At 53.2% G+C, this 10,276-nt stretch overlaps 2 protein-coding genes across 2 annotated transcripts; both read right to left on the bottom strand.

Annotated features, from left to right (window-relative positions):
• Positions 1-1,268: 1,268 nt before the first annotated feature.
• On the bottom strand, positions 1,269-2,676 carry WHR41_09226 (uncharacterized protein). Its single transcript, XM_069377830.1, has 4 exons — positions 2,565-2,676; positions 2,124-2,505; positions 1,901-2,067; positions 1,269-1,844 (listed from the first exon to the last, which is right to left on the bottom strand). The coding sequence occupies exons 1-4, from the start codon at positions 2,640-2,642 to the stop codon at positions 1,764-1,766; spliced, it is 708 nt and encodes a 235-aa protein (XP_069225210.1). The 5' UTR covers positions 2,643-2,676; the 3' UTR covers positions 1,269-1,763.
• Positions 2,677-5,875: 3,199 nt separating this feature from the next.
• Positions 5,876-6,748, bottom strand: WHR41_09225 (uncharacterized protein; the record flags this gene model as incomplete). Its single annotated transcript, XM_069377829.1, has 3 exons — positions 5,876-5,904; positions 6,000-6,364; positions 6,435-6,748. The coding sequence occupies 3 exons, from the start codon at positions 6,746-6,748 to the stop codon at positions 5,876-5,878; spliced, it is 708 nt and encodes a 235-aa protein (XP_069225208.1).
• Positions 6,749-10,276: the final 3,528 nt, after the last annotated feature.

Raw genomic sequence — 10,276 nt, 5'->3', positions numbered from 1 at the left:
CTACGAGGGTCTCCCCACGGTAGGCCGACCGTGTCTTGCAGAGGTGATCCTGTAGACTCCGCGCGGGACAGCCTACGAACCCTTCCTCTACTAACCAAGCCTGTATCCACCTCTTTCTATTGCTGGCCTGTGACACTCCCTGCGCCCGGTATACAGCTGGGCCTGTGTGCACCTCCGCGACATTCTCCCCCATAGTGGACTGTGACCCCTCCCCTTTCTCGTCCGTACGTGGTAATCGCCCCAGGGCATGGTAGTCGTATAGCGGAGGCCTTAACAGAGGCGCGAAGCAAGGGCTTAACAGTCCTTTGAGGCTGAGTGGCGCGTTGGGAGGCTTAACAAGGTCTGTATCCCTACGCGCAGTTAGCCTTAACAAGGTCCCTAGAAATTGATCTGCAGTTCCCCTCGACACGTCTTTCTCACCGATCCGACGTGTTTCCAGAGTAGTTCAGGCCCGGAGCTGCCCTGTCACGTTCCTAGGGCTTCCACATTCCTGCAGCGAGTAGAACGCTACAGTGCGGGCTCTGCGCGCGACTGCAGGGTAAAGTTAGGAGCATGTCGGGTTGTTTTCGTATCCCAGTATCCTCTGAATTCATTCTTGATGGGTGGTTCCACCTCCTGACGAAGGGAGTAGGTGATGGAGCAGTTGCGAGGCGGAGTATGACGCTCCTGTCCCTAGACTTCCGCAACTGGTCGCGGCGACGGCGGCCACCCTCATCGCCCCTACACTTAGCCAGCTCTTGCGAGCTGTTTCCACCTGCGGCGGCGTGGACGCGTGTACTAGGTCTCGTACAAGCTCTAGCTCTTGTCGTGGGTTGAGCTTTTGACGCGTTGAGGCATCGGCTGCGCGCGACGTTGTGACGGCTCGGTGCCTTCGCGTAGAGCGGTCAACACCAGGCTCTTAGCTGTTTCAGAATATCGGAATGATTTCCCAGGTTCTAGCGATTCTAACTCTGCAAGCGCATCTTCCATCGAGCTCATGTTGGCGGGGTTATGGGGTGTTGAAGTTTAGGGTGGTTTATACCCGGGGCGCATCGGGTGAATCCGTGCATTGGGTGCACAGACACGATACTATTACCATAATGGTGCGCAAGAGAGACGAGAAATGTTAAAGATCGGATGTTCATTGTTATTCTTTCTATAGGAAGTGACTGCCAACTATATATAGGATGATCACCAGGCTGCCGTAATTCTTATTAGGCGGCAGGAATTCTTCGTAGGCAGCCGTAGGCTGCAACATACAGTATAGTGTGTACAGCTGAGGCATATTTCCAACAAGAAATGATCAGGCTTGCCCTTGGTAATGCCGGGGAGAACAGAGGCGGGGGTGGAATGGGAGCTGAGGAGTGCGATTAAGCAAAAAGATGCCAGATCCCTTTTGAACTACTACCTTCTAGCAGGGAGATGTCGGCGCGATGTTGAGGAAATTAGTTAGAGACAAAGCAGGATACTGTAGGACCAAAGGTATCCATAAGAAATCACAGGGTATAACATCTAGTCGGTTCTTTTAAGTACAATCCGCTGCAAATCGCAGCTCACTGCTTGTCGCTTCGTCCAGCTCAGGCAGTGTCACATGCAACAAAAGACTCCTCCAACGCTGTGCAATAAAACAACAAAACCAAAACCAACAAAGGTGGTGCCTGCGTTCCTAGCTTGCATTTTCAAGTAGGAGCACCAAGTATAAGTTATGCAAGACGAAGGTGCTGGTGTAGTCAAAGTCAAAGTCAAGGTTCGTAGAAAGCAAGGCAGTCGTGCGACAAGTCTTCCTAAGGCGTTGCGACTTCCTCGGCCGAGTTGGTGAGGGAGAGGTAGGCTGTCCAGGCGATACCGATGGCTGATACGAAGGGCTGGTGCGTATGTTAGCTTGTCGGCTTCGCTTTTGATATCACCTTCGAGTACGTACAATCTGGAATTGGATCGGCATAACGCGGAAGTTCAGCATTTGGACCGCGGGCCAGATAAGGAAGTTCGCCTTGAGCGTTGGTACGTATACGTCCTGGAACTTGCGGGTGACGGCGCGCTTGCCACCGCCTTCGCAGACTGTCATGAATGTGAAGAAGCATGCGAGACCTGTGCACTTGTTAATACTTTGCTCACGCAACAGAATCATCGGATTTGGCACGTACCACCAGGCGCAAAGATCAGCTGATCAAAGGCCACGCGCTTCATAGCCGCAGCAGTACTGCTCGCGCCCGCCACGCCGACGGGGAACGCATTGTTTAGGAACGCAAACCACCTGAGCTGCAAGGGTGCCATAATACACGGGAATGCCATAAACCTGACCATCCTCTCAAAGTCGAACGGCGGAGGCAGCAGCTTCTGTGCCTTGTGTGACAGGTAATCCGGTTCCGGCCACGGCCCCTTGCCTTCTAAATCATGGATCTCGACGTTGAAGAAGTCGTCCTTGCCGCCTTCGTGATGTTGACAGCCGACCGAGTCGCGGCGGGCTTGCTTCATGCGAGTAGCTGTGAGGGTCTGTGCGACCGTGTCTGCGATGCCACCGAGGACCTTACGCATGTGTTAGCGGATGTCGAGACACTCTTAACGCTTATCGCGATGTATCATACGGCGTTCGTAATCATGGTAGTGAGGAGTGGTCGGGCGGCATAGTGGGCGTTGAATTTGCGCACAAGTAAGGAGACCATGATGAGCTGGACTAGGAAGACGATGGCGTGAAGCAACGGCTGTAAAAGCGACGAGTGTCAGCGTATATATTGCTCGAACGGCGTGATCTTTCCACCACGGCGCTCTCTTGCTTCGCGAATCCCAAATGTTTTCGAACGCAGCAAGCAATTTGTGTAACCCTCGCTCACATGCGACCTTGGGACCCGCGGACAAGCCCCATGGTGTAGAAGCTTTCCCCACTGCGTGCACAGACACACTGCATGCACGCGCGACGCGGTCATGACACGCTCTCTTTACCATGCGATATCTCCACGAACTTTGCTGCCATGGACGCGGCGCTTGCGGAACTGAGTTTATGCGAATCGCCAAATATATCTATGGTAGCAAGAATTTAAGGTGTAAACAGATCAACGCTCAGCAGGCGCTTCCGCCTGATGACCACAGATTTGGCCCAACATCACGAATCTAAAAGGTTACTGAACAACGCACAAGAGAAAGAGCTCGTAAAGCACATCAAGAAGCTCTGCGAGCGATGCTTCCCACCAACCCCCAGAATTGTCGCGAATATTGCCTCGGAACTATGTGGCAGGAAGCCTTCAAAGAACTGGTCGTCTCGTTTCGTCGCCAGGCACAAGGACCAGCTTGACGCCAGATTCCTCAGCGCCATCGACCTGTCACGTCATAAGGCTGATTCATGGGCTAGCTATAAGCAATACTTCGTAAGTCTAGGCGAGAAAGTAGATGAATGCTACATACTGCCGAGAATATGTACAACATGGACGAGAAAGGCTTTCTCCTCGGTAGGCTTCAAAAGACCCAGAGGGTCTTCGCGAAAGACTCGTAAAAGCATGGCAAACTGGTAGGGGCTGGCCAAGATGGGGGCCGTGAGTGGATCACGCTCGTTGCGACTATATGTGCAGATGGCACAAGATTACCGCCAACTCTGATCTACAAAGCCGTTTCCGGCAGTGTGCAAGACACTTGGCTCGATGGATTCGAGCTTTCCGTGCAAGCTTGCTACTTTACATCATCACAGAACGGATGGACAAGCGACGAGCTTGGTTACAACTGGTTGACTGGACTATTCGAGAAGGAGACTGCTGCCAAAGCGAAGAGGTCCTGGCGGCTCCTTGTTGTTGGCGGTCACGGCTCCCATCTCAACATGAAGTTTCTGAACTGGTGTGAGAACCACAGAATTTTGGTTGTCGTATTTCCACCTCACTCAACGCATAGATTGCAGCCTCTGGATGTGAGCGTGTTTGCACCCTTGGCTCATTATTACAGCCAAGCACTCGACGACCTCGTTAGACAGTCGGAGGGGCGCACATCGATCAGCAAGCGAGATTTCTTTTCGCTCTTTTGGCCAGCCTTCGAGAGCGCTTTCACGAAGAAGGACATCTTCTCCGCGTGGTAAAAGACGGGTCTCATGCCCTTCAATCCCTTCTCGACGTGTTCTCTAAAGCAGGAGACGAATCGCGACCGTCTCAACGAGCTGAGGGGCCATCTAGCGATAGTGCAGGTAGCGTTTTCAGCTCCCCTTCGAAGCCGAAGAAGCTCAGGACTGTTCTGAACGCTACCGCGGCCAGAAGTGACAAGAAAACGCAAAATACGCTTCGAAAGCTCGGCGACACCGCCCTCGGTCTTTCTGCTAGACTGACGCTCTCTGAACTGCGTACCAAGCAGCTTGATGCCGCCCTTAGGCATGAAAAGAAGAGGAGGAAAAGACAGAAGAAGGTTGTCAAAGATCTGAGACGCCTCCGAAGGCTCAGGCGCGCTCATCCTGAGCCCGACTGAGTCCAGAAGGCTCGAGACATCCAGGAGGGTAGAGCACGCGAGAAGGAGCAGCCATCGCGAGAAAGAGAGCCCAGAGCTCGTGGGAGAGCCCGCGCGAAAGCTCGGAAGGAAGAGGAGGTTCGGGAAAAGCGTGCAGAAAGAGCGAGGGCATCCGCGGCCCGGAAGAAGGCGGCAGAAGAAAAGAGGGCTGCAAAGACAAGAGTGAAAGAAACCCAGGGCCATATGACCGAGCTCCAGACACCTGAAACACTTCTTAGGCACGTCTAGGCTCAAGCACTCGGGCGAAAGCAGATTCTTCGTCCACGTCGAAGTACTTGCCTTCCAAGAGCCTCGCTGCGTCGGGCCGCTTCGTCACATATACGACCATCGATCCGTACGCCTTTGGAGAGTTCTTTTGACTAGATTCTGACAGTATGCCAATCTTCACTTCGTTCTTTTTCTCCATCATCTCCGTCGTACCAGCTCGCAGTTCACCATTCTCGTCCAGCACCGCTGTCCTGCATGCGTTGTCAACCTTGACCGCAAGCTTCTCAATGGTGTCCTTGTCCAATAACGAGGGTCTACCCTGTGCTTGTCTATTAAGAACATGTATGTCCAATAAGGAAAAGTCTCTTAAGCGGTATGCAGCAAAAAGTCTTGGCACCGCTAAGAGATAGTTGTGTGCACCAAAGAGATAGTGGGCCACAGAGTCTGGCATACGATTCGGATACAGCTACAAAATGACGCTTCGACCTGGTCTGAAGGCTACTCAATTATCATTGTCTCGTCTATTAGATGCTGAATGTGCCAGCTCTTGAAACATTCCGTCTGGCTAATGATGTCGGCTTTCAGACGTTCTCGATCGAACGGTATCTGTCTCCTTGCAAGACTGAAAACTCGCTCAGCTTCAGCACTCATTGCGGGTGCAGACAGGATGTCAAGAGCCATGCGGCTGAGTCGTGGATAGGTGCGTTGCTGGCTTGGTTCTTGCCACCAGTGTAAGACAGTAAAGCCGTCGTGGAAGCGGAGCGTTTCTGCTGGCGCTTCGACGAAGCGCGTGAACTCGGAGCTATGGTTGCTAGTCTCAGCGATTTTCGCCAACGCCGTTGTTGCCACTTTTCGTATGAGGTCAACTCGCTAGCGTCACCGTCCCTCTCAACACCGCAAGGCGGAGATGCGGCCTGATCAACCTTCGCATGTCCGTATTGCCTCGACCATAGGTCTTCAGCACGGCGCAGGCCCGGCTTGACCCAACCACGCTTCCATACAGCTTGCAGATATGCTTTTCTTTTGTTGGGATGTAGTAGTATCGCGGCCGCGTATGCTCCCGTCTCTGTAGTACTTGTCCAAGGTGTACCGGCCAACCATGATACACTCGACAAAGGGCTTGTTTGAGCGGTGAAGATCCATCTGCTCGTCGAAATGATTTATCAGGAAATCCATCGTCTCGTGCAGAGCATCCAGCGTTGTGCTGTCGCCTTCACAGCGCTTGGTCGCTTCTTTGAACGGCTGGAGAAATGACAGTGTATCCCGAAGAATCTGCCACTCTGAATGGGTAACATCGAGGTCGCCGAGCTCCTTGTAGTTGTCGTGCACGAACTGACCTATCTCGAACTGAAGCTTCAATGCGCTATCGATAGTAAAGTACCAACTGTTCCATCGAGTTTCGTTGTCCGCGTGAATGGTGCGGCCCTTGGCCAATTTCCCGAACTGCAGTTTGAGCTTGTCGCTCCTGTCCAACCTCGAAGTGAGAGTATGTAGTTTCTGTAGAGGCAGAATAGTCGACCAACCTCGACCGTCTTCTTTGATTGAGCCGGCTGCTATTTCGAGATCGATGTCGGTTTTGCACCGCTGTGGCTGACGCTCCGCTTCTGCGACTGCCTCCTCGTTCCTCGCAAACAAGAATGCCTGCACGGCGAGATTGATGATACGACCAAGACAACGGAGACGGTTGTCCACGGGGTTCCAGCTGTCTAGTTCCTCAGCAACAGCTCGACAGAGTGTGTCGTTGGCTCCGTGATTGCCAGCAGTCAAGAAACCTAGTTTTTCCTTTGACCCCATAAAAGGCGAGAGCCTGGAGAACATGCTTTGCGACGGCTCTTCCACTATGGCCATCCTCGAGTTCGGCTAGATTCAGCAGTGCCTTCCGTAGCTGACCATGCTCATCGACGAAATGGGCGTTTATTGCTTGAAGCTCCGTCGACGACGGCGAGTGCCAGGTGTCAGTCGTGATGTGAATGCGCGACTTCGCACTTTGTAACATGTTCTTGAGGTGCTCCTGCTTTTGCTTGAACGTCGCCGTGATAGAGCTCCGCACCGTGGCGCTTGAGGTGAGTAAGGTGTCGGAAGTCATATAGTTAAGGGTATGCACAAAGGTGTGCAACTCTGGCCAACAAACTGAGTTATGAGGCAAGTCGTGTCGTATGAGTAGCCGAATCCATGCTGCTTTCACCAAAGCCGGGTCAGCCGCCGCTCGGAGAGTGAGCTTCTCGCTTGCCACAGCTTCATGTTGCGTTTGTTGACACAAAAGCTGACGAACGTCGTGGTACTTGGCTTTCTTGACACCACCCAGTGTTTCGTCGGCAACAGCAACAGAATGGACGGAAGCCATATGAGCCCTGGCACCACTTGTGCTTGACACACTGTACCTAGGACAGATTTTGCAGTACCACAATCTGCGCCCAACTTCACACCTCTCGGGCTCCACGCCCGGTAGGTGTTTCCGTGAGTGAGGCCAGATCGTCTCCGCCCTCGTTCGACGACGCCGCTTCTTGCCTCTTACCTGACACTGTGTTGTTGTCGTCGCACTCGACTTCGACGGGCGCGTACGAGGCGCTCGTGATCAACAGAGGAGGTTTGCAAGCCGTAGCCATTGTTTGGCCCATTTCACTCCCGTCGTCATCGCTCACACCACTTGCTCCGTCGCTCAGCACTTCGTAATCGGGCATCACGGTAACCTTGGCGCTGGCACGTTGTGATTGAGTATGCCCCCCAGACACGCGAAGCCAGACGCGACTTGAACGCCATGCGCGACGATCAGACTTCGAGTCGCACGTGGAGATCGAGCCAATCAGAAGTCACGAAGCTGTGGAGGGGGCCTCAGGCACTCTTCTCACCCGAAACGCAGCCATCTCCATAATTTGGAGCGATTGCCCCAAATAATACCCCGGAAGTAGTAGCCTTTGAGAGCTGATTTTCAACGAGCATATGGTTTTGTTGTATAGTGTCCAATAAGCCTTTGGCCCACCCTGTGCTTGTCCATTAGCGATATCTTCTTATTGGACACCCTGTCCAATAGTGTCCATACCATGGAGATTGTGAAATTCACAATCTCCATGACTTACATTTGCGTCTTGTCAATACTGTTTTTGATATCTTTGATCCCGCTTCGCAGAGATCTTACATTCCCTAATGAGCCAGAGGCGAGGTCGGGCCCTACCAAGGCCTGCAACGCCCTCGCCACGGCTTTCTCGATCGCCTGCCATAGTGCATCCTCTTCAATGCTCACAGCGATGTTTGACTCTGCTTTCCGCTTTTTCGGGCTTGCCGGGCACGTTCTGGCGACGTGCTGGTATTCCTGGCTCTCTGGGGGTTCACGTCTGAAACCCGGCGTGAACAGCTTTCGATTAGCGAGGCTCCCGATTGGCTGGAAGCTCTCCCCGGGCGCTTCAGACCGTGAAAAGTCGCTCGAGGGCGTACCTCCGCCGCCTTTACTGGGGGATGACATTCCCGCCAGCGAGGCGTTGGAGATCACGTTGGTGTGGCCGCACTGTGTTTGAGCTGTGCTTCCGATTGATATGAAAGATGACCCTGTCTGTGACAAAAGCGAAAAGAAGTCCCTTTTTGCTTGTTGAGACTTACTTGCGGCCACCATGGGCGCGCGTCGCCAGCCTTCCTTCTGGGTCTGCGATAGTGAAGCAATGGACTCTTCTACAGACCGAGTGTTGGCCGTACGTTGTGCGGCTACATCAACAGCTTCGCTATATTTCGCAAACATGAGAGCTTGCGTAGCTATGTTGAGGGTGTGACCGAGGCATCGCAACCTCTGGGTTGCCGCATCCCAAGTAATTCCATCCGAGGCCAGATGCTGCTCTATTGCCCGGCAAAGTGTGTCATTGGCTGTAGCATTGTCGGCAGTGATGAAACCAAGTTTGTGCTTGATGTTGACCCTTTGTAACACGTCAATGATATGAGGTGCTACGTCCTCTCCAGCGTGACCTTGCGTAAGCTCTGGCAAGGCTAACAGCGCGCGTTGTATCTGGCCATTCGCGTCTCCCCACTGTGCGTTGATTGCCTGAAACTCACGCTGATTGGTGAGGCCGGACGTCCAGCTGTCTGTGCAGAGCTGAATCGCGCTTTGAGCTTCATGCAAAGCGTCCTTTACCAAGGAGCGTTGGTATTTGAAATTAGATGCGATGCGACGAGGTATAGACGAGTGGGACCGAACCAGAGCGTGTCCAGCCTCACAATTGAGGGTTAAGCACATAGCATGAAACTCCCTTGACTCGACAACATTGTGAGCTAGGCTCTGGCTGGTGACAAAGCGTGCGACCGCATTGCGGAAACTGCCCTTGTTGCAAGCGTTGCGGAGAGTGTTCCTCGTCTTCTCGTCGCTCCTCGCCTGCGCCGCAAGCTCTTGGGCACTGAAGGACGCCTTGATGGATCTGGCTGCAGCCTGCTTCTGAAGAGAATCGTCTTGTCCGATGTGTATGCCATAACTCGCCACATGCCTCCGCGCGTTGGATGTGATGCTTTCCCAATCGCAACGACTGCAGTAAAACCATCGATGACCCGAAGGTGCACGCGACGGCTCATGCGGCAGAGGGCTGCGTGCGTGCGACCACAGGGCGACCGCTCGCGGAGCCCGCCCTTTCCTCGGTCTCTTAGCTGGATGTATCAGGTCATCATCAGGCTGAGAGCCGGACTCGCTAGAAAGAGGTATCCCGTTGTGGTTGGAGTGCACATCAAGAAGATCAAATTCCGTATGGGAAGCCTCGCTAGAGGTTTCGCGGTCTGTATCAGGGCTCATGCCAGCGAAACCGTGGGGTAGTGCCTTGGACCACGGCGATGGTGTGTGAGCACTACCGAATTTGAAGGCTTGCCCGCAAGGCCCGCAATGCGGAGTCGCATCTAGCTCTACGTTCTGAGCCATGCTGTGTTGTGCTCCAATATACGCCTGGGGTGGGTCGAGTTTACTGAATCTACTGAATCTAAACTGAATCTATGGCATGATCCAAGAAGGAATGATACAGTAGTGACTGAACTGAATTACTGAATCGAATTACTGAATAACGATTCACATATTGACATCTCTGACAATCCGCTCAATGCCTCTTGCGGAGTTGGCGGATCTATGGGCAGCTTGTTCAGCCTGACAACCCTCGAAAGGTCCACCGGTCACCTTTCATGCAGAACAAGGAGGCACCTACACGCGTGGTCGGTTCGCATGACCGTCGTAGTCTTCTTCCAAGCGTGCCAGGCCGACCTAACACGCCTGTCTCTGGCTATGGACAAATCAGCGAAAACGTGATTCTTTGAAAGCATGCCGACGGGAAGTACCCTTGTTCGCAATGCAACAAGGCATACCTCCACGCGAAGCATATGAAGCGCCATCTGTTGAAACGTGAGCCAGTGGATGACTTTGGGAGGGAATTTTCCCATGTAGTATGATGGCTAAGAGCAGACACTGGCGACCGACCGTACTCCTGCCATCTGTGCAAAGATACTTTCTCACGTAGTGATATTTTCATAAGGCCATTTCCAAAAGTGCTCAATTCGCCGCGGCAACCCAATTGGAGAGAACCACTTTGCACACCAGGGCTGTAACACCAACAGCGCCGGAGGCAGAGCGCACACCTTCACGTGGTGTCTGGTGTGAGTA

The sequence above is a fragment of the Cladosporium halotolerans genome (assembly GCF_011745625.1).
Source record: "Cladosporium halotolerans strain TM138-S3 chromosome Unknown Sca67, whole genome shotgun sequence".
Taxonomy (NCBI): domain Eukaryota; kingdom Fungi; phylum Ascomycota; class Dothideomycetes; order Cladosporiales; family Cladosporiaceae; genus Cladosporium; species Cladosporium halotolerans.
Note: the sequence above shows the minus strand (reverse complement) of the source record. Positions and strands in the feature narration are given on the sequence as shown.